This window comes from Aethalodelphis obliquidens, unplaced genomic scaffold, assembly GCF_003676395.1.
Source record: "Aethalodelphis obliquidens isolate GAN/ISIS:26980383/991018 unplaced genomic scaffold, ASM367639v1 scaffold30, whole genome shotgun sequence".
Taxonomy (NCBI): domain Eukaryota; kingdom Metazoa; phylum Chordata; class Mammalia; order Artiodactyla; family Delphinidae; genus Aethalodelphis; species Aethalodelphis obliquidens.
The window spans coordinates 20,616,020-20,639,380 of NW_020837974.1; the positions used below are offsets into that span (position 1 = coordinate 20,616,020).

Consider the following 23,361-nt stretch of genomic DNA (forward strand, 5'->3'; position numbering starts at 1 on the left):
GTTGTCTTTAGGAAGGTAGGCTCACTCTTGAGTACTACTGTGAGTAAACTGGTACTTGTTAGGAGCAGGTTTCTTGGTGACCTTAGCACCCCTGCTTTGGCCTGAGTCAGGGTTTATCTGTTTGTTTATTCACTTGTTCTTTCATTCATTCAGCATCTACTGTTGTCTAGGTATGGCTGTTTGGGCTAGGAAGATAAGTCGGTCACAGTTCCTGCTGTCAGGTAACACAGTCTGTTGGTGGAGGCAGCAGAATAAGCAGGCAGTATTTGTAGTGCAGCCGAACTCAGGGAACAGATCAACAGGGTGCCAGTGGCTCCTTCTGCGGACGAGTAGGAAATAGCTTAAACGAAGAGTGAGAAGGGTAGTCCAGACTGAGGGAATTGGCTGTACGTTGGCGGTGTGAGTCGGACGCATTCAGAGCACAGTATGCAGGTCTGAATGGCTGGGGCTTGGGTGAGAGTTAAGGCTAGGCCAGTGCTCCTCCACGTTGGCTGCATATTCGAATCACCTGGGGAGCTCCTCAAACAGCCTTAGTGCTCCAGCCACAGACCCGAGGGATTGCAGCAGAATCTCGGGGGAATCATTGTGTTTTAAAGTTCCCTCGCTGATTTCAGCCTGCAGCCACTGCTGAGAACCATGGCTCTGCCTCTGATTCTCTAACACCTGTGAGCTCAGCACTGGATAGGAAACCTGGCAGGGGCCATGTGACTTCTGCCCTAGGCTAGGAGCTGACTTCTAGTGTCAGTCACTTGCCAGTGCCTTCCTTGTTGTCAGGCCACCCAGATGTGGCTGCCTGCCTGCTAGACCTTCCAGCCCTGTCTTTTCCTCTGGCACCTAACCCCTTATATGTTTGACCCATGCTGCTTGCTAGACCCGTGTCCACTCCCACCTGCTTTCCTCCCCATATCCACTAATCCTGTCATCTTATTACCTGGCACCATACTCTATTAGAAGCCATTTTGGTGTATGAGTTGTTAAATTTCATTTAGAAATCTCAGTTTCCCTTCTGACTGTTTCATCCACTTATGAGAGTATTAAATTTCCTGTTTGTTTTATTTTGAGAACTGTCCTAAAACTAATTGTATTGTGATTCCATTTAAAAAGGTCATGAATAAGGAGTTACAGTATTAAAGGAATTGTCATACTTTTTAAAGTGATTATAATATTTATGTGTGCTAGATTTGGACTACCTTTTGTGCTGCACTTAGAGAAGACAATAGCATGGGACCTTCTGCAGAGGGAAATCTTGGAGAAGATGAAGTATTTCTTGAGGCCCACAGTTGGCATTCAGGTGTGTAAGCCTTTTGGTACTCCAGCATAGCATGTGTGTACCCAGTGAAGAAAGTCATTACAGTGAGATTGGAAGTTCAGACCTTTGCCCTTAGGGAAGACCAGACACTGAGCTGGAATGCTGGGGAGCCCTGGAGAAAAGCTGCGTAGTAAAATCTGCTGTGTTCAGGTTTTCCAGAATGAGGACTGTCCCTCATTTTATGAAGGGAGCTGACCACTGCACGGTTTTCCATGCACTGCCAGGTGTTCCTTTATAATGTTTGTCTAATAAAGTTTAGCACGTGATCGGCTTGGAGAGATTTTGTAGACTATCTATATATTTTCAAAATTATGATTTCTTTGTTAAGGTATCCGTGGAAAACTTATATTAATGTTCAGCTAAAGTAACATATTACTTGTCTTGCGTAACATATTTGATATGTTAATTGCATTTGGGGCAATCATACTTAAAGTGTATTAGAGTGGCTCAACAGCCTCCCAGAATGTTGTAGAGAAGCATTTTGCAAAACAGTTTGCTCTCGCTCTAATCTGTTTTGGAAATGCCCCGGTGAACCACATGCCCTCGAAGAGAAACTCAGCCTGATTTACCTTTGCCATTTGTTGCAGGTGTGTCCATTCAGTTTGCGAGTGGTCAGTGTTGTGGGAATAACATACTTGCTGCCCCAGGAGGAGCAGCCCCTGTGCCACCCAACAGTAGAAAGGTAAAAAAAAAAAAAATCACCTTCTAGACTTTCATATATGTTTGTGTGTAATTTCTAGTGATGTCTGATGTAATTTCCACGTTAAGTGTGGTGGGTCCTCCAGGCTCACTTAGAAAGTAAACACTTATTTTAATTTTGATTCATATTTGAGTAGGGTATGTTTTATGATCTTTTTTGGAATCGGGAAAGCCTAGAGTACTAAGTAAATTGATTGGTCTCAGGACCGCAGATGAATTGCACTTTCATATTCATCAAGATAAAAGTTTTCCAAAGTAGGATTCTAATCATAACACTTTCCTTCTTGAAATCCTTAAATGGTAACCCGTGGCCTCAAAGATAAAGCCCAGTTTCCACAGTATGTGAAGTTCTCCACAGTTTGAACCCTGACTACTTCCCTTCTGTCAGGCCTCTTTCTTCTCCCCACTATATTAAACATTCAGCAGCATCAAAGTACTGAGGGTTGTTTGAATGCACAATATGGTTTTATGTGTGCCTTTGCACGTGTAGTTTCCTCTGTTGATAATTCATTCCTTTTGAGCCTCTCTTCACACTGTCCCTCCTCTCCCCCTTAGAATTATCTTCTCCCCTCTGCTATCTCTGTGCTTTAACATACTTCTGTTATTAATAAAGTAATAGAGATATGTGTATATAGACACACGATACATATATGGATACATATAAATATAAAAACACATTATTGTTTTTATTATAATGACTTTTTCAACAAATATCGTAGTGCCCTGCATTTCAGGATTCCAAAAAAGTATACAACATGGTTCTGTTTGAAAGCAACTCACTGTTTGGTTTTAGAGATTAGAGTTAATAGATTAGATAATGATCCAAAACATTGCAAAACTTAAAAACTATTTGATGGGTAATACTGACTGTTAATGCTGAGTATCTCAGGAGATGGCGAAGGGGCCAAGGAGCTCAGGGGAAATAAGTGAGGGGAAACTTGAGGGGTGCCTTGTAGGAAGGCACAGTTTGCATTGGTGTGGGCATGGTCCAGGGACCAAGCGTGGCCTATGGGGGCAGGTGGAGAGATGCAGGAGCAGAGTTTGTTCCCAGAGAGACTATCGTCCCGTCCAGTCTCTATTGATTTGGTGAGATATTGGACAAAAATTGGAAAGATCATAACATCTTAAGAGTTATTGTGGATGACCTTATAGTGTGGTACTAAATTTATTCCAATATCTTTATTTCCATATTGAATATTTTAATTTAAGGATTTTTCAGTCCAGTTGTAATCAAGTTATTAAATAAGAAACCTTTTCTGATGGGGAACGATGATGAAGATTTTCAGCAATCACACTATGATTTCAGATTTCAGATAGGATGTATATTTAATTAAAATCATTTATTTAGAAAGTAATATGTGACTTCCTTCCCCATCCTATAGGGCACTAAAATCTTGTGGACCAGGTGGCACTGCTCATGTGAAATTAGTGGTAGAATGGGACAAGGAGACAAAAGATTTGTAAGTATTTTTTTTCACTTAGTGTTTGTAGAGTCATTGTCTTAATTATCACTATAATAGCATACCTTTGATCTTTCAAATTAGCTGAAACACAAACCTCTGTTTTCTTTAGCTAAGTATCCAAGTGTGTTGCTGATCCTTTATTTAAGTAATTTATTATTTCTCTCCTACACATTCTGTCATCTGGATCCCAAAACCTTAGAACGTTTGTTTGCTGCTAATGAGACAGAAGCTATATATTCATTAACTACTGTGTAGGTCAAATTACTTCTTTTATTACAGACCCATTAACTCTAGCAAGTTATGCCAAATGCATGCCCTTTGATACAGAGGACAAGAATATATGATTAATCAGTACAGTTTGTGCCCAATCCCAGAAAAAACAATTCCAAGTTATTTCTTGAAAATAACGTTATAGATAGAGAACGTCTCACGACATTTTGGAACATAGAAAAGTTGGATTGCCACTTTTACTTTCTTATATATTGACCTTTTTGGTTATGAATTTACAGCCATGTTGTGAAGCTGTTAATTGTATTTTGTATCAGTTTTCCAAGACATTCTCTAATACATGCTTTTTCTCCCCCAATTGCAGCTTGTTTGTAAATACCGAAGATGAGTATATCCCTGATGCAGAAAGTGTCCGGCTGCAAAGGGAGCGTCACCATCAGCCTCAAACTTGCACTTTATCCCAGTGTTTCCAACTCTACACCAAAGAGGAGCGGGTAAGGGTTGGGCAGCATTTGTTGGGTGGTGAGGGTAGTAGGGAGGGCCCAGGGCAAGATGACAGTGGGGAAACAAATTATGCACCAGAAAACTCCCCAAGGATTTTTGCATTTACGTAGGTTTTGCACATGTGATGTGCATCTTAGTGTTATTCCTCTTAGGATTTTAACAAAAAGTAGTTTAAATTTCTGGAAAACCTTGATTAAATGAAATGCTCTAGATGTGAACCTTTGTATAGTTCCTTTTTTTTTTTTTCTTTTTACTTTTTAATGGTTAATGATAAAGTTATATTTTTGTTTCAATTTAGAGATTTTAAATTATTTTCCTTAGTAACTAGATCAGTGGTTCTCAACTTTTTGGAACTAAGAACATAGGTGCCATTTTAATTAAAATTAATTAAAATTAAAAATTCAGTTCCTTAGTTGCATTAGCCACATTTCAAGGGCTCAGGAGACACATGTGGCTAGTGACTCGTATCGGACAGTGTAGATATAGACATAAAGTTCTCTTGGACAATGCTTTAGACTACTTAGCATAGTGTTTGCAGATTGTAGGTACTCAGTAAATATTTGAATGAATGGATGGACAAATAGTGGATAGGACCCTTGCCTATGTGTTTTTTTTTTTTTTCAACAGGAATATTTAATAACAAGGTAGATAACATGTTTATCTAACATATATTTTTATATAACTGAAGCTAAAGCTAAACATCCTGTTATTGGATAAATATGGCCTGCTGTACGTGTGTACACTGCAGTGCAATTAAAAAAATACTGTAAATATAATTTCAGAACTTCAGAATTTGAATAGGTGCCAGTATTCTGTCCTTTTTTCATATGGGAAAAGAAAATGCCTTTGAAAATCATTTGAAGCTTGGAGCAAAATTCTGTAGCTATATTCTTCATATCACTCTGGAGAGTCTTCATAATTCAGGTGATACAAGGGAAGCTTCAGTTCAGCCTTCCTTTCGGAGAAGACATTCCAGCTTTCATGATCTCACCAACCAGGAGAATATTGGTGGCAGTTACAGTGCAGGAGTGAAGAAGCTGTTTCTTTACATAGTAGTGTTCCCATATGCCTCCCATTGGCTTACCTGGGTTCAGGTCCACACCCACAAGCTGACCTGAATGTTCTGCTTGGACTCAAACTAGTGTTTCCTGAAGGTCCAAACCAGAGTTCTGAGCAAGAGCCTTGTGAATAGTGAGCACTGCGTTAGCAAATACTTGAACTCCCAAGTTGGGCCCTGCCCTTTACACTGACTGGGCTTTTATTTAATCAGGGCTTCTTCCATTGCCACTTGCACTGCACCAGTACCTGGAATGACACAGCCATCATCAATAACATTTTTAACAGCTGTCAAGCCACCTTTGATTGCATCTTTGATTTGCATGAGTGTGTACTTATTTGGTCCTTTGACCAGTAATGTGATGGACGTTACGTTTCTCAATTAAGTCAAACTTCTCTTCTCCCAGTGTGTAGTCATAGACAAGTCCTGCATTTCCCAAACAATCAGGGTTTAGGTCATCAATAGAATTTAGAGCTACCCCACCACGAGCAAGCGTCAGCCTTTCCACATTTCTCTTAGGTCCTTCTTTTGCAAGAGCATCTAAGGCAAAGGGGTCAATTCCCTTTTGATTAATAACAACAAATCCTTTATCTGAATCACCACCACACTTTCTTTCAAAGTTCTATTATTTTTTTAACTCCATCTTCAGCGAATTTTCTTTCAGTCTTCACTAATTTCTCTCTTCTGCACGCTTATTAAAAAAAAAGCCAGAATTCACTTCTGTTTTTTCATATTCTAATGGCACATTTCATATGAAGATGTATGCATCTTCTACTTTTTTTTTCATATCAGGATGCCATGTCCCATGATCCAAAACAAGACCTCTGATTAAGCTTGTATAGGTTTCAGATTTATGTTTCATCCCTGTGATCTCAACCATGAAGGGGTCACTACGTTCATCTTGTTTTTTAATGGCCAAAATGGAGTCCACTACAGCGTCTGTTAAAACGTCAGCAAGTTTAGCATGAATTTTAGTATGTAGAGATGTTCTGGCCACGTCTGTAAGTGTTTTTTCACTGTTCATCTCTTTGCATATATTGACTAGTCGCCAAAACTGAAGTGCCTTTTTCTTTGCAGCTTCAAATCCTTCTGTTATTATTTTGAGATGAAGATCCTATAACAAACACATGGTTACAAAACCGCCACTAATACTAGAGATCTTCAGTTAGATGCAACTATAGTTCGTGATAAAGCAGATTTATGGAAGGATGTTCTGGATCATTCATACTCTTTAATACAACTAATATGATGTGCTGACTTTCTGAATACTTTACAAAGGATAAATAAGCTTTCAGTGTAGAGGAAAAGAACAGACGTTGCTCTAGCACAGAGTTGAAACCAAGGAACTAAGGCACTCTTGGTGTTCACTGTGCAACAGGCCTTTGTGCTTTTTAAACCTCTCCAGGTTCAGGCGCCTTGAGAAACCTTGACGAGAGCTCTTGGAGTTCATCTGGTTTTGAGTTGATGTTTAGGATCATAATTCTGGCTACTGATTCTTATTGCTCACTCTTGCATATAGGGAATCATGCAATTTCAGGGTCAGAGGGGGCTTTAAAATTTCTTTTTTCTAATGGTTGAGTTCTGCCTAATTTCAAATAGGTGATTATCCAGCCGCTGTTTTTCAGAGACACCATTTTCTCTTAGGGTATCTCTGATGGTGACTGACGTTAACCTGAAATATGTCCCTGGTTGCTACAGCCAGCAGGTGAACTCTCAGGTCGTCAAGAACAGAGGACAGGTCTTCATTTTCTTCTACTTGTTTGTCCTTCAAATATTTGAAAATAGTTTTCATCTTCTAAGTCTTTTCTCCCCCAAGCAGTTAACAGCTAATTCCTTTAATAGTTTTTCATTAGACGTATTTTTCCAATCTTGGGCTTATATAAATAATTGGCTTTGAAACTGGTTGATCACATGCTGTATGTAGCACCTTATCCTATTTAGCTTTTTTTTTTCTTAAATTGATTTGGGAGATGTCTGAGAATGTCACAAAGCTTAAAGGTGAGCAGACCTACTAGATGATAACATTGATCAGAACATCTGATCAGATCAGAACATCTCGCTGATCTTTCAAGCTAGCCAGATACATTTTAATAGGGCTTTGTTCATTCAATCCATGTCTGTTGAGTACACACTATGTGCCAGGTACTGTGCTAGGAACTGGGAATATAGCAGGGACCAAGACAGAGGAAGGTTGAGAAAAGAAATGAGGCCACTGTGGCTGGGGCACAGCAGGTGAGAGAATCCATCCTGGTCGTAAAATAACCCCAGCATGTCTAGCAGTGTCCGGCCCATGGAAGGCATTCAGCAAATCTATGCCACAGTGAACGAATGAGTGAGTGTTCCTTGGGGAGCTCAGTCACTGGGTCCAAAAATAACAGTCCAGATATGGAAGAGGAGGAGGTCAGACTTAGCAGTGGGCTGTGTGACGATAACTTTGGGGTCACGTTGTCTTCAAGCTCAGTATGATCAGCAGTGTCATGTGGGTGTCAGCCGCTGTTGGCTACCTAAGGATGCTTTAGAAACAGTGTCCAGAACTCAGATGGTGATAGCACTGCTCTTCTCATTACCTTAAATGTTCACTGTTAAGAGACTGACATCCCGGGGCACAAGCAGAGAGTGTGGATAGGGGATGGCGCGGCTGAGTGTATCTTGACGAAGGAGACCTTAAGTGAGGATCTGATAGTTATTTTCACATACTTCGAGGGCCATCCTGTGGATAAGGGGTTGGACTTAATTGTATCTAAAAAGCAGAATTAGAGATTGGAAATTACAGGGAGAGTGATTTTGTCTTAATAAGAGGAAGAACTTTGTAACAGACTGCCTGAAAGTGGAACAGCTGCCTCTGGGGCTAGTCGTCTTCCTTGCTGGGCAGTTAGCGAGGCTGGCCACGCTCCAAGGGTGCTCTGCAGGCCTAGCAGCTCTTTGTGGCAGTTTACAACGAGATAAGTACAGAAGTCGAGCAGTGTTGTAGAAACTGTCAAAGCTGCCAGACATTGTCTTGACATTCTTACTGTATCTTATCAAAGAGTATCTGTTTATGATGTATTGGAAATTAAAAAACAAATAAACAACAACCTGTTCCTTCACCGCGAGCACTGGGCTGATGGCCACATCTGTAGACAGCGTGTTAGCACAGATGTGGACATGCCAGATGACAGTTAGGTTCCTCCCGCCTAACTTTCTTTCTTTTTTTTTTTTAACATCTTTATTGGAGTATAATTGCTTTACAATGGTGTGTTAGTTTCTGCTTTATAACAAAGTGAATCAGCTATGCATATACATATATCCCCATATCTCTTCCCTCTTGCGTCTCCCTCCCCACCTCTCTAGGTGGTCACAAAGCACTGAGCTGATCTCCCTGTGCTGTGCCTGCCTAACTTTCTGATTCACTGCTATCCACCCAGACTTCTGTCTCCCCCCATCTTTCCTACACACATGACAGGATCTCCCTCTCAGGAAAAATAACTCCCTCACTTCTGCTTCCCTTTCAAACTACTGTGCTGGTCTTTCTCTTCTTTTCTGTGTAACTTTACCATTTAGTGATTTCAGGTCTTTCCCTTTCCTCCCTTGCAAACTCTTGTCATCTGTCTGACTTGCGTTTCTGACATTGCTCTCCGAAGTTCTCGGGGCCCATAGTTTGCTCAGTTCAGTGGCCTCTGCTCAGTCTGCATTTGACCTCTCCGTGGGCTATGGTACTGATAACCACCCTGTTCTTGCCACTCTCTTTTCTTGGTGTGCATAAAAGGAATGCTTCTGATTTGCCTATTTTTCTGACTGTGCAGCCTCAGGTTCTGGTGGTTTCTCGACCTTTGTGTTTCCCTTAAAAATCGGCCTTCTGCAAGATTCTGTCCTTGGCTTCTTTCTCTTCCATCTGAGTGGGCATTGCCATCTGTTTCCGTGGCTTCCCTTACCTCATTGTGTTGATGGTCCCAGATCTGACGCATCTTCTGAAATCCAGAGGAGATTTTAAAAATCTCTCTTACCAGACCTGCTCTGTTAGTACCTTTGTGCTGTCATCCTGAAACCCTTGCCTGCAGAGGTGACGTACGTGGATTCGAGGGCTCAGATGGATGTTGAGGAAGATCTTGTTGGTAGCAGGATGGGGAGGGTTGTTCGGAGCAGTTTGATGCTTGGGGGAGAGAGGACAATTAAGAGACTTGAGGAAGTCCAGGTAAGAGCGAGTGAGGACTTTGAATTACGGTGGATGGAGAGGAGGAGACGGGTGTGAGGAATGGCAGAGAGTGTTACCTCGGATGGACGTGGAGCAGAGGAAGAGGGAAGGGTTTGAGGCTTTGGGTTAACCCCCCGTGTTCTGCTCTTGACGGGTGGTTGTGGTATTTGCTGGGGTAGGACATACAGGAGGAGGAGAAAAGGGAGCTATATTGATGTAAAGGCGACGAGTTGAGCTTGGGAGTGTGCTGAGCATGAGGTGCTTCTGTGGCATCTAACATCTCTGTGCAGTATTTACCTGGTTGGTCATTCCTTTTGGAGAGGTAGTCTGTTCAGCAAATGTTCGGGTGCCAGCTCTAACCAGGCGCCACTCTTAATTGTGTTTTTCTGTCGGCTCCCATCGGACATGGTTTGGGGAGATCCAGCGCCGTGCCGCGCCCTGGCCGGGAAGTGTCTGGCCGTCTCCTGTAGCAAAGTCTTGCCTGAAGCGGCTCTTAACAGAAGTCGTGCTCCTTGTTTTCAGCTTGCCCCAGATGACGCCTGGCGTTGCCCGCACTGTAAGCAGCTGCAGCAGGGGAGCATTACCTTAAGCCTCTGGACTCTGCCTGATGTGCTCATTATACATCTAAAGAGATTTCGACAGGTAAGGAAACCCTCTGTCATAGGGAAAAAAGCTGCGACCAAGTTTCTTACGCCCCTTACTGGTGGGCTGTTGGGCGGGGAGCTCTTTGGTGTCCCTGTTTGATCCTGTGATCCTGTGTTGTCGCAGACACACATCTGCCCCTGCGTTTGGGGCCATGTGTTTTGCTCTTTCCCAGAGCAGTTTGCGCGTCCTGTGGCCCTTTAAATCCTCACCATTGTAGTTCATACTGCAGGTATTTTACTCTGTTCCTGAGGATTTGCTTCAGATTTGTAAATGTTGTGCTCAAGTAAGTGCACTTTGGGATTAAAAAAAAAAGCTGAGCGCCTTTCTTGGGGGTGGGTAGAATTCTATTTCTGCCTAAAGTAATAACAGGTGTTGTCCTGCTTCCAAGGAGCAGTTGTACAGTTGTGGAGATGAGTCATAAATATATACAAAGAAAATCTGCTTTGAGTTGTGTTGCTTTGTGAGTCAGTTTCCCCACAGAGGCTCTCTATTCCTAAGGTTAGAGTTGTCCTGGGCAGCCCCCTTGTAAGAGAGGTAAATGAGAGGTAAACGCTGGAGGAGTCTGAGCCTGGCGTAAGAAAGTTTGCATCTGAAAGATTAGGAGGAGGCCTGTACCGGGTGAGCTGGGAGCGGGGCTGCACATGTGTAGTGGCTGAGGGAGCAGCGGGTGCAGAGCGTGTGCAGGAGGCTGAAAGCTGAGGCCAGTGTGGCTGCAGCTCCGGGGGTCGGGGGGAGAAAGGCGTACGTTGAGGTAGAAGAGCAGGCAGGGGCTGGTCGTCCAAGCAGTCCTTGTAGGCAGAGTGGGATTCTGAAGCAGGGAAGCAACATGACCGAATTTGTGCTTGGAGGAGACCATTCAGCCTGCTGTGTGGAGAATTAGAGGCTACAAGGATGAAGACAGGGAGACCTGAAGGAGGCCTTTGCAGTCTCCACGGGGGCGGGGGCCGGCCGATGGCTCGCAGTGGAGTTGCGGCAGTGGAGGTGGAGAGACCTGGAGAGACTTGAGAGATGTCTAGGGCTGGCTGATGAAGTGACTGTGTCGGGGGCGTGCACATGGTCCCCAGGGTGGCCTTTCACACACAGGTTTGGGGTCCAGCTCCTGTAGTAGTGAGGAGTGGGCACTTGCCCTGAGTGTCCCAGCTGTACGCTTCCATTGGGATCTTTCAGGGGGACAGCCAGTTGAGGGTTTGAACCCAGCTTCTCTGTCTCTTTCCATACACACAGACTGGCTTCCTTTGCTTTCTGTTTCTTTTGAAGACATATCATCACCCTTCCAGCGCCCCAACTCAAAACTGCAGTGTCATCTTTGACTCTTCTTTCCCTGTCACCTAGGCAGTCACCTCTTCGGCCTGGTTGTGCCTCTCCACTGCCTCCTGTACGTGTCCCCTTCTCCCCATTCTTGCTGTCATCCTGCCAGTTCCAACTTCTGATACTTCCGAGCTGGTTGCAGTTGCAGTGTCTTTTCATTGGTTTCGTAACCTACACTGCTCTTCCGTTTCTACCATGTTTTGGGCACTACTTAATGACAGCTCTGATGGCATCACCTCCTCCCTCAAAGCCTCAGTGCTTCTCCCTTGACTGCAGGACAAGGTCCAGGTTCTTTAGCCTGACCTTCCTGACCATGCAAGACCCATCCTACCTTTCTCTTAGGAACATTTTTCTTCCCTTAGTAGGTCCATAGTTCCTTGGGATGGGAATTACCTGTGCCCGATTAATTTTTTAAAGCTCCCATAGACACAGGAAACATTCGGTAAATATCTACTCAACTGATGGTTGGATTTCCCAGTGGGCTTAATGGGAAATACAGATTGCCCAAGATTGTCAACTAAATGACTATATTAAGTTAAGTCACTGTTAACTGTTAATTTGTCGGAGGAGTTGGGAAGGAAAGAGTTCCTGTTCTGTGAATGGCTGTTCTGTGCCAGCACTGTGCTTTCCCTTCACATACGTTGTTATTCCATTACTTTTCATGCCTCTTTCGTGACAGAGGTTTCAGGATGAACCCTTTATCAGGTAAGGCAGTGAAGGCTCATTAACCCTTATATGTAGATCATCGCTGGTTCCATTTTTGGTGATATTAAAACCTGTTCCTCCAGTTAGATAAAACTGTTAATCTGTTTCCCTGTGTTGTATGTGTCTTTGGAAACATCAGATAGGTAACTCAACCCTACTTCAGTTGATAGGGTCTGCCTTTCACGCTAAACTGATCTACCATCTGCTTGCACGAAAATACCATCAGAACTTGTTTTTCTTCTTGCCACAGGAAGGAGACAAGCGTATGAAACTTCAGAACATGGTGAAGTTCCCTCTGACTGGCCTGGACATGACACCTCACGTGGTTAAGAGAAGCCAGAGCAGCTGGAGTTTGCCATCCCATTGGTCTCCATGGAGACGGCCCTACGGACTCGGGCGGGACCCTGAGGACTACATCTATGACCTGTATGCTGTGTGCAATCATCACGGCACCATGCAAGGGGGGCACTACACAGGTCTGCAGCGCGAGAGGCCGGGCGCCTGTGCTGACGATTCCTCCCGACATGTTTTGCTTGTGACAGGGTTGCTTTGCTTCAGAACCTCGCTTTCTCTTCCAGCAGGCAGTGTGCCAACCGTGAGGGCAGTTTTCATCCTTTGGTTCTCTGCCCTGAGTTAGATCGTCTGGTCGGGCTCTGACCCAAGTAGGGAATGGTGTGTGCAGATGGGTGACATCGTCTGGCTCACCCTGGACTTGCTTTCTTGACCTCACCTGCATGCCCCGTTTAAGGTTTTGCTCTGCTTCCTTGAGGACCTAACATCTCTTTTATTTGGAGTGGTTGTGAACCACTTTTATAGTGTCTTTCGAGTGACTTGGAAGGGGTTTTCTTTTTGCTGTATGGTTAAATTTACTTTTTCATTTGTCAAAGCAATAGTGCTCATCATATGAAATTTAGAGACTAGAGAGAGACAGACGGAACAGTGCTATCAACCCACGAGATTATCACTCAGAAATAACCCATGAGATTAGTGCTCAAAAAATGGTAACATTTTTAGAAACTGTGGTAAAATATACACAACAAAATTTACCGTTTTAACCATTTTTAAGCATACGGTTCAGTGTCATTAAGTACGTTCGTATCTTTGTGCAACCATCACCACTGTCCATCTCCAGAGTTTCTTTCATCTTCCCAAATTGAAACTCTGCATCCATTAAACAGTAACTTCCTGTTTACTCCTCGCCCATCCCCTGGCAGCCACCATTCTTTCTATGAATCTGACTGCTCTAGGTACCACATGTAAGTGGAATCATACAGTATTTGTCCTTTTGTGTCTGGCTTATTTCACTTAGCATAATGCAGTCAAGATGCACCCACTTTGCATCGTCTGTCAGAATTTCCTCTTTTTAAGGCTGATAATATCCCATTGGATGTAGGTGACATTTTGATATGTGGTGTTTCCTTCCAGTGTTTTTCTGTACGTTCTGGCCATTATTTTATACTGTTGTGATTGGCCATTTTTTTAAATGTCCAATGCTCTGTTCAGGTGAACCTTTATGGAACACCTCCTCTACGTCCTGCTTGCACTGGGCTGTGTCACATCAGAGACACACTGGAAATGAAAAGATCTCGACCTCTGTCTTCCAAGAGTGTAATCAAGTGGTTGAGGCGGTGTAGGTACACTTAAAATGAAGGAGCAGGATGTGTATTAGGTTCTGTGGTTGAAGTGTGAACAGAGCAGGGGCTGGAGGAGAGAGTGGTCAGAGCGGCCTCCTCCTGGAGGGTCAGGAGAAGCTATTGGGATTAGTAACCTGCTGCCTACACGTGAGGCCCTTATGGGCTAATGGGGCAGACGCTTAATTTTTTTTTAATAAATTTATTTGTTTGTTTTTATTTTTATTTATTTTATTTTTGGCTGCATTGGGTCTTCGTTGCTGCATGGGCTTTCTCTAGTTGTGGTGAGCAGGGGCTACTCTTTGTTGCAGTGCACGAGCTTCTCATTGCAGTGGCTTGTCTTGTTGCGGAGCATGGGCTCTAGGCGCGCGGGCTTCAGTAGTGTGGCATGTGGGCTCAGTAGTTGTGGCTCATGGGCTCTAGCGCGCAGGCTCAGTAGTTGTGGCAAACAGGCTTAGCTGCTCCGCGGCATGTGGGATCTTCCTGGACCAGGGCTTGAACCTGTATCCCCTGCGTTGGCAGGCGGATTCTTAACCACTGTGCCACCAGGGAAGTCCCAACAGACGCTTAATTTTTGTAAATATTATTTTTAATGACCAAAGAATATTCAGTTGATGGAACTCTAATGTGATATAACCATTCCCCATTGTTGAACACATATATTGTTTCTGGTTTTTAACTTTGAAGATAACTGATGGACATATTTGTGTGTAGTCACCTTTTCTGTACTTTAATTCTGTATTTCCTTGACATTGAGTCTCAGAAATGGAATTATTGGGTTAAGGGCATTCATGCATGCTGGGGAGGCAGGTAGATTTGGGGGCTTCTTGCTTGGACATCTGTATGTCGGGGCACTTGATGTGAGGGTCCTCCTACTGTATAGGTGGCCAGGACTCAGATTTCTGCGTCCTTCTCACTCAGCCTATTTGGCATGAACACTTCTCTGGGACTTTTTGTTTCTGCAGTTCAGTGGTTTCTGCAGCAAGACCCCAGGGTGCTAGTGATTCATAAAGGTAGGGGGCGGTAAAGGAGGGTAGGCTGTGCCAGTTGGTGTTTCAGTCTCTCTGAGACTGTTCCCCGGCAGTTAACCCTGAGACCCCTGCAACATGGTGAAGGAGCCTCTCGGGCCCCAGACCCCCTCCTTGGCCCAGCACAGTTACTCTCTCAACCTGCTCTTCCTCGGGAGACAGGGGACGTGGAGTGTGACTGGACACAACAGTCTTTTGTTCTCGAAACCTGTTTAGTTCTAGTTCTTTCAGTACGCTGCCGGCCGCAGTCACTTGTGAGAGGAGTGATCCCGACCTGGAGCGTATCTCGTAGTGGAGCCGTTTGGATGGCCTCTACTTGCCCTCGGAAGTACTTGAAGGAGAAAAAGGGGACAGAGGATCTATTGGAAAGTCCGTAGAAGACAAAGTTAATATTAATTAAATGCTTAAGTATGTGTTACCTCGTGTTTTGGTTTAAGCCAAATTTTAATACTGTATTTTGTGTCTTACCTATGTTATATTTATATTTTGGGGGGCCACTTGTATGATAAGTGTTGTGTGTCTAGTTGGATTTTTGCTTTTGTGGCATTCCCGGTCATATCCGCATTCTTCGATACTGAGTCACAGAGTTATATACTCAGGGACTCTGGGAATTGAAGGGGACTTAGAGGGAATTTAATTTCACTGATGAGCTGGTGAAGTAGTGCCTTTGCCAGCGTCACTGGTTGGCGTTCATGTAGCTTCAGCTTTGGTAGAGAATCTCCTGTGTGTAACAGTGTTTCTCAGGAAAATATGGGTGAGCACGTTGTGTGGTTTCTAGCAAGAAATTGTTGAGGAAAATCGGACAGTGCCAGATTTTCACCTGTCATGTTGCTCTTTGTATAGCATAGACTCTGGAAAGTGCCCGGAAACCCATAACTGCCTTGGAGGCAGTACAAATTAGTGAGAGGAGTATGGGTTAGAAGCTAGACACGTGTTCCTAGCTCTGTGACCTTAGGTGGGTAACCTTATTCAAACCTGGCGACCACGTGAGGGAGGCAGAAGTGCTCGTGCCTGCCTCCTGGGGCCTGTTACCGACGAGGGGCTCGTGGTAAGCATCCCTTTCCCGTGCTTAGGCCATATGGCTGCTTTTCTGATGAGAACATTTTAAGTACCTCAGCATTGTTGAGTTAAAGATATCTTGTTTTTAAGCTTTCATTTGGAGTGTTTATTTTAATGTGTTCTTTTATTTTGCACTGGTTCTAACTATAATTACATGGTACATGTATGGCTGACTTGTGTAAGGAGTCTAGAACAGTGCTTCTCAAACCATCTGTGATGAGGAACCTTTTAAAAAATTTCTTAAACCTTTTTTTAAAATGTCCAATCCTTCCTGAATCATGAACCAGTACTTTTGCAAAAACACAATAAAAGTATCATACAGTATCAGATTGCTATGAATGTTTTTAAATGCTTACCTCGTTGTGGTGCTCATTGCGTGGACTGGCACCGGTTTGTGAGCCACCATTTGAGTAGCACTGGTCTAGGAAATACTTCAGAAAATAGCGCTGGGAAGAAAAGCACATGGAATTATTTTATAAATACGTCATTGACCCATTCATGAGTCCCTGTGCTGCCTTAGTTTCCACACCGTGATGGAGGACAGACCATCCTGAGGAGAAACGGACTGAAGCTGGTACAGGCTGCTCCGTCACCTCCTCTCGGGCGCGTTCCCCCTTACAGACCTCCCACTCCCGCTCCCGAATAGCAGCCCCTCACCGGCTGGGTCGTTCATCCGGCAAGCCTGATGACACCACTGACCAAGCAGTCGCTGTTTTACCAGCTGCATTTGCTGCTTGTGTCTCCCTTTCTCTGCCGTCTGGTTCCAGTGAGTCCACAGCTGCAGACGACTTTCCTCCCTACAGTCAAAGGTTCTTCTTCTGCTCTTCTTTTTCGGGAAAAAGAAGAGCAGAAGTATAGCCCTTCCTCTTCCGGGTCCCTTTCGTCTCCTCGGAGTCCATACTTAGCAAAGTGGTTGTGGCCTGTCGAGGGAGTCACTCCTGGTGCCACTCGGGGCCTTATGTGTCCTGCCCCCGGGGCCCTACTGAGCCTGTTCCAGCGTTCAGCTAAATATTCCAGCACTCGTTTATTTTCACCCCAATAAATGGGTCTTTTTAGAAAGAATTGTAAGAGTGTATGTTTCTGGATCAAGCTTATCACACTCCTTGATGATTCACAGGATGGTGTGTCTCCATGAACGCTAAGCTGTGTCCTCGCTGGTACTTGAGTGCTCTTTATTTTTATCTCAGCTTAGAGTTTGGACTGGAGGGAAGGCCGCATGCATTCATGAGCTCCAGTGTTCTCAGTTTGCCAGGGGCCTTCCAGCAGGCATCATTTGTGCTACCTCTGAGGGAGGCAGGGTGGGATAAGGCTTTAAGCTCAGGGACTAGATAATCCTGTAATGAGCTGGCCCCTGCCCTTCACCAGCTGCATGACCTTGGGCAAGCTGGTTAATCTTTTCGAGCCTCTGTAAAATGGCAATGATAATAGAACAAATTTCATAGGATCAAATGAGATGCACATAATAAGTGCTAAACAAATGTTAGCTACTGCTCTCATTAATATCATCATTTCTAGTTCTGTTGTTTTCTGACTTTAAGAAACACTAAACTGTTACAACATGCTTGAAACAGGGTTTCTGCATACTGGTACAGTAACATTGTTGCTGGGTAATTCTGTATTGTGGGGACTGTCCCGCACATGGTGGGACATGTAGTGGCGCCCCTGGTCTCTACCCACTAGATTGCACTAGCATCCTACCCTCCCCACGCCCCCACCCCCAGTTGTGACAGTCAAAAATGTGTCCCCTGGGGCAAAATCATCTCTGGTTGAAATCCACTGGTTTAAAGAAGTATATTGTGTTTTCTAAAATTAAATAGAATTTCATCCCTTTGGAATAGTTTGGAATTTCTTGAAACATTTTGCCTGAGTGTGATTTAGAATTTGGATTTCTTACCTCTTTCTGTATTACTATCTGCAGCCTTTAAAAGTTCTTGAATTAATTATATGAGCCAAAGGCATGGTGTCTGTGGGTCAAGTGGAGTGGCCGTTGCGGCTGCCCTGGTGCTGATCGCTGGTGGGCTCTTTTTGGCAGCATACTGCAAGAACTCCGTGGACGGCCTCTGGTACTGCTTCGACGACAGTGACGTGCAGCAGCTGTCGGAAGACGAGGTCTGCACGCAGACGGCGTACATCCTCTTCTACCAGAGGCGGACAGCTATACCGTCATGGTCGGCCAACAGCTCGGTGGCAGGTAAGGCCACTCTACTCTTGGGTGGTTTGTTTTGAGAGCAGAAAATTGTAGTTGATGGTCCAGAGAACTTCTCCAGGAGGTCTCATGATGCTGTTGGTTGGATCAGATTAATTCTCAGGTTTGCATTTAATCTGGAAACCAGAATGGTTGCAGTTAAAGGAAATGGGGGTGGAATGTGCCAGCAGCTGTGAACCAGGAGTTCCCGTGGAGGTGGAGTGGAGCCTGGCTCAAAGCACGCTCGTGGTGTTTACTTACGGAGTAAATAAACGAGTGAGGGAGCTAAGAAGCAGCGCAGCACGCTGCTCTCAGAGTCGAGGGACTGGAAATAGAACTAAGACTTGGCTTTGCCACATTTTGGTCGGGTTATCTTCGAGCATGTCCCACCCAAGCCACATATGTGTCATCTGTAATATGGGTGTACTGATCCTACCTGCCTCATGGGGTCGTTGTGAGGCAAATGTGCATTAAATCCTTTTGTAAAGGGTAAAGCACCATTAGAAATCGTTCTTTTTTCCACTAAGGTTGGCCTATTCTGTTAGGGAAGGCTATAAAAATATTAGATGGCTTGGATTTAGTTTGACGGGATCTAGCCTGTTGTGCTTATTAGTAAATGCAGGAACCAGTACCCACGCGTGACGTCGGTGCAGCCACACACAATCCGAACAGGGGGGCGAATGCTTCCTAATGCAGAGTTGGAGTTTAGAGAATAGGACAGAGGATTGGGACATGGCAGTGTGTGATCCGTTATTAATCCCTGCTCCCCTTGAAGCGTGCGAGGGCTAAGTTGGAAGCCGCTAAAAGGAAGCATCACTGAAGCAGAGTGAGCCCTGCTGGAGTCAAACCCCACCCAGTACAGCCGTCTGTCCGTAGCTGCTCTTAGTTCCCAGAAAGTGGGAACTCCAGGGCTCTAGTGCCGCCCCTCAGTGCTTTCCAGAGTCTGAGATAGTCTCAGAAATGACACCCTCTTGAGATCTACTCTAGAAAGTCATGTGTCTTCATGTTCTCCATTTCAAGAGCAGTTTCTGTTGCTCCAGTATATATTTAAGGGCCTCCCTGGAACAGACGGGACACAATGGCACGTGGCCTTGTATGTGCATGCGTGTGTGTGTTTATATATTAATATTGTGAAAATGATTTAAAAATTCCACCACACAGGCCTAGAAGATAACAGTACACTGCTGCTTGCTTTTTTTTCCTCTGTGTCAGAAGTATTCCTGCAAGTGCTTAGAACAGTGCCTGGGGTGTAGTGCTTAATAAATGTTTGTAGAATAGATGAGTATATGCACGATTGTATCTGTTCCATTCTGTTGCCAGCACTAAGACTCGGACTTTGCGTTCTGAAGTAGCCATCCCTGTACTTGGATTTTATTACTGCAAACGTGTGTGAGCGTCTGTCCTTTTCATCCCAACAGGCGACGTTCGAGCGGGCACAGCGTGGGCCTGGGAGTTAGTGCTGACCTGGCGGTGAGGTCCCCCGCCGCCTGGGCAGCAGCCCTTGGTGAGGGCGTGTGTGGCACAGGCAGGATTCTGGCCTGACCTCGGCGCCCACTTCCTTTCCTGCAGGCTCCACAAGTTCCTCCTTGTGTGAACACTGGGTGAGCCGTCTCCCGGGGAGCAAGCAGGCCAGCGTGACCTCTGCAGCTTCCTCCAGACGCACCTCCCTAGCCTCGCTGTCTGAGTCTGTGGAGATGACTGGGGAAAGGAGTGAAGATGATGGTGGGTCTGGGTTTCGGTGACAGATTTCCAAAATGGCAACTCACGGACACAGCACGGGCTCCCTCATGTCGAGGAGCATTTTATATAACAGGGTCATTTGCTCTTCCTCTGTGACCTAGCACTTCTTCCTTCCACTCCGTTGTTTTCCACTTTTAAGGTCTCATGTGGAGGCTGGGGCTTTAACTCTGTACAGTAATGTCTGTTTTTTTTCAAAGCGCTGTTTGAAATCTTCAGAGCAGCTGTGAGGGGACTCAGCGAGGTTGTGGTTTGCCGAGGGCTGCCTGGTGTGCGGGGCCTGGCGTGGAGGCTCCTGACTGCTCAGCTTCTCGCCTTCCCACCACGCTCTCTCCCCTGGAGGGATCTGTGGTGTGCCCTTGTGGGTGCAGAGCATCTAGAACAAAAGCTGTTGCCTTTGCATAAAGGTAGTTTTTAGGAATTTTGAAGATAGTCACAGTATAAAAGCTTTGAAAATCCGATAAAAATTGAACTCCAGTGTTTTGCCTTCAGCTGCCGCTTGAGTAGTTGCGGAACAGCCCTCGGTTCTCACGGGGACCCCAGGTGGTGTGGGGAGGGTCGGGCAGCCGGAGCCCTGAGAGCTGGGAGGAGCAGGGGAGAGTGAGCTCAGCTTCTATAACGAGGACAGTGACTCATCCCCCAGCAAGCCTCATTCTGTGGTCAGCAGTTCCATCACGTCCAGTAGCCGCTCCTAGTGGCGCTCAGGAGGCTGGAAGAGGAAGGCCAGATGAGAGCTCTGTCGCAGCTCCAGCTCTACCCCTGCTTCTGGCTGTTGCTTCTTTTTTTGTAGAAAAAGAGTCTTGGGCTGTAACTGTGAAGCTCCTGTCTGTAGCTCCTGACATTTTATGAAAAACTGACCAGTGAACCTTGGCTTGTTAATTATTTAGAGGTTATTTTCAACACAACCTTTAAACCTAGAATTCACTGTTGTTTTAACAGTAAGCCTAGATATGGTTTGGCTCCGGTCTGTTTTTAAATGGTGTAGTTGGCGAAATCGATATCAGCACCATCATCGTGCAGTGGTGCTGGGTGGTGCCCACAGAACAGGGCCTATCTCTTAGGATCTCATCCAGACAGAGTTTTATTAATACCACAGCTACAGCATCAAGTGTGTGGAGAATTTAATTTAGAATATTTTCTGTGGAAGTTTTAAGTCACTTAAAATAGGAGTATAGTGTTCTAATTATGAATATTTTCCTTGGAAGCTTTCCACTGATTGCTTTCATAGTCAACGATTACAGGCCAGCCTACCTGTGGCATTGAGTTGGGGGGGAAGGGGTTGCAGTTCTGGTGTTAGCTCTGCCTCTGTTTGTGTGATCTTGGGCAAGGACTGCACTGCTGTGGGCCCCAGTGTTCTTAATAGGATGAAGAAGCTGTAAATGAAGTAGCTCACATTTATTGAGCAGCTGTGCAGTGCCAGGTGCCTTGCTGGGCACAGGACTTTTAAGATTTTATTTAATTCTCATAGTAGCGCTGTGAGTTACAACAAGGGTCAGCAGACTATAGCCCACAGGCCAAATATGGCCCCTGCCTTTATTTGTGTAAAAAAAAAAAAAAAAGTTTTATTGGAACACAGCCACGCCCATTTGTTTGTGTTGCCTGCGGCTGCCTTCGCACTAGGGTGGCACAGTTGAGCAGCTGGCCCACAAAGCCTAAAATATTTACTGTCTGGGCCTTTAGAGGAAAAGTCTGCTGACCCCTGATGTTGAGCAAGAAGGTGGTTTGCTGATCCCCAAGTTAGAATGCCCATATTTCATAGGTAAAGGAACTGGGCTCAGAAGAGTTAAACTCACATGACTACTCCTTGACCCCAGACCCCCTGATTTCCTACCGTCTTAGATGGATGTCCTAGTAAGGACATTTGGTAGGTTTAGCTTAACGACACTCTCTTTGCTGCATTCAGGAGGTTTCTCAACTCGACCGTTCGTGAGAAGCGTCCAGCGCCAGAGCTTGTCATCCAGATCTTCTGTCACCAGCCCCTTGGCCGTCAATGAAAATTGCATCAGACCTTCCTGGTCCCTGTCTGCTAAGCTGCAGATGCGTTCCAGTTCCCCTTCCCGCTTCTCAGGGGACTCTCCGATTCACACCTCCGCCTCCACCTTGGAGAAGATCGGGGAAGCAGTGGACGACAAGGTTTCCATTTCTTGCTTTGGTAGCTTGAGGAACCTGTCCAGCAGTTACCAGGACTCAAGCGACAGTCACAGTCGACGGGAGCACAAGGCTGTGGGTCGGGCCCCTCTGGCTGTCATGGAAGGTGTGTTCAAAGACGAGTCAGACACCCGCAAGTTGAACTCCAGTGTTGTAGACACACAGAGCAAAAGCTCAGTACAAGGGGATCCATTGCCCCCCATATCGGGTCCATTTGATAACAATAACCAGATTGCTTATGTGGATCAGAGCGATTCTGTAGACAGCTCTCCAGTCAAAGAGGTGAAACCTCCAGGCCAGCCAGACTCCCTCGCAAAGAAATCGGAGAGCACAGCCAGCAGATCCCCTGGCTCCAGAGGCGCTCCTGAGCCAAGCAGAAGCTTGCGGAAGGGGAGGCCAGTCTTGGCCAGCCAGGAATCATCTCTTTCCAGTACATCCCCTTCTTCTCCTGTTCCTGTAAAAGTTTCTGTAAAGCCCTCCCGCTCCCGAAGCAAAGCCGATTCTTCTTCCAGGGCCAGTGGACGGCATTCCTCCCCTGCCCGCCAAAAGGAGTCCTCCCCCAAGTCCCAGGACTCCGTGTCATCTCCTTTGCTCCAGAAGCAGAAGTCAGCTTCTTCCCTCACTGACAGTGCTTCCTCCTCATCCGCCAAAAAAGCCTCAGGCCCTGCCCCGAGGGGCCCCTTCCCTCCTGGGAAGAGCAGGACTTCAGACAGGAGCTTAAGCAGAGAGGGCTCCAGACAGAGCCTGGTTTCCGACAGAGCCAGCGTCACCTCCAGCCCCAAACCCAGTTCGCCTCGCGTGAGCCAGACCAGAGCCGGGGACGGCAGGGGGGACGGAAAGCACGTCCGCAGCTCCTCCATGGCCAGCCTGCGCTCCCCCAGCATGAACATGAAGGCCGGTCTGAAGAGGGACAGCAAGTCGGAGGACAAGGGGCTGTCCTTCTTCAAGTCAGCCTTGAGACAGAAGGAAACCCGGCGGTCGACGGATCTTGGCAAGACAACCTTGTTGTCCAAGAAGGTGGGTGGGAGCTCAGTCAAGTCCGTCTCTAAGAGTGCAGTGGATGACAAGGCAGAGAAAGGCTCCCAGGCGCTAGGCTCCCAGCAGCCAAATGTGAATGCAGTTGGAAAAGAGCAGCTTGCCTCCAAGGACCCTGCTTCTGCTAAACATTCCCTGCTGTCCGCTCGCAAATCCAAGTCTTCCCAGCTAGATTCTGGAGTGCCCTCGTCTCCTGGTTGCAGGCAGTCTGCTGAGAAATCCTCAAAAAAGTTACCTTCTAGCATGCAAACCAATGCACGGCCTTCTCAAAAACCTCAGTGATATTTCTGCAATCCAAGTGTTTTATCTGTAAAGATGTTAATTTATTTAGAACCCCTTCCCTCCCACCAAAGCCCTCTATGCTTTTGTTTTGTATTTTTTGGGTCACGTGCCTGACGTACGTGTGTGTGTGTGTGTGTGTGTGTGTGTGTGTGTGTGTGTGTGTGTGT

The 23,361-nt window shown here is 45.6% G+C and overlaps 1 protein-coding gene, 1 non-coding gene and 1 pseudogene across 6 annotated transcripts in view; 1 reads left to right on the plus strand and 2 right to left on the minus strand.

The window, feature by feature from the left end:
- The window catches only part of USP31 (ubiquitin specific peptidase 31), a 69,033-nt gene extending 45,684 nt beyond the window's left edge, over nucleotides 1–23,349 (plus strand). For 2 of the 5 annotated variants that reach the window (XM_027126660.1, XM_027126664.1), the window contains exons 8-17: nucleotides 1,180–1,291; nucleotides 1,897–1,991; nucleotides 3,391–3,468; nucleotides 4,064–4,193; nucleotides 9,954–10,073; nucleotides 12,340–12,565; nucleotides 17,840–17,998; nucleotides 19,562–19,714; nucleotides 19,930–20,136; nucleotides 21,633–23,349. In XM_027126660.1, coding sequence (XP_026982461.1) covers nucleotides 1,180–1,291; nucleotides 1,897–1,991; nucleotides 3,391–3,468; nucleotides 4,064–4,193; nucleotides 9,954–10,073; nucleotides 12,340–12,565; nucleotides 17,840–17,998; nucleotides 19,562–19,714; nucleotides 19,930–20,136; nucleotides 21,633–23,194 — 2,842 coding nt within the window. In that variant the 3' untranslated portion in view covers nucleotides 23,195–23,349. The remainder of the gene's footprint in view (nucleotides 1–1,179; nucleotides 1,292–1,896; nucleotides 1,992–3,390; nucleotides 3,469–4,063; nucleotides 4,194–9,953; nucleotides 10,074–12,339; nucleotides 12,566–17,839; nucleotides 17,999–19,561; nucleotides 19,715–19,929; nucleotides 20,137–21,632) is intronic. The other 3 variants (XM_027126661.1, XM_027126662.1, XM_027126663.1) reach the window with 3 other exon arrangements.
- On the minus strand, nucleotides 4,293–8,489 carry LOC113630783 (T-complex protein 1 subunit zeta pseudogene; annotated as a pseudogene).
- LOC113630826 (small nucleolar RNA SNORA22) lies at nucleotides 6,507–6,635 on the minus strand. Its single transcript, XR_003437107.1, has one exon. It is a non-coding gene; the product is annotated as a small nucleolar RNA SNORA22 (small nucleolar RNA).
- Nucleotides 23,350–23,361: the final 12 nt, after the last annotated feature.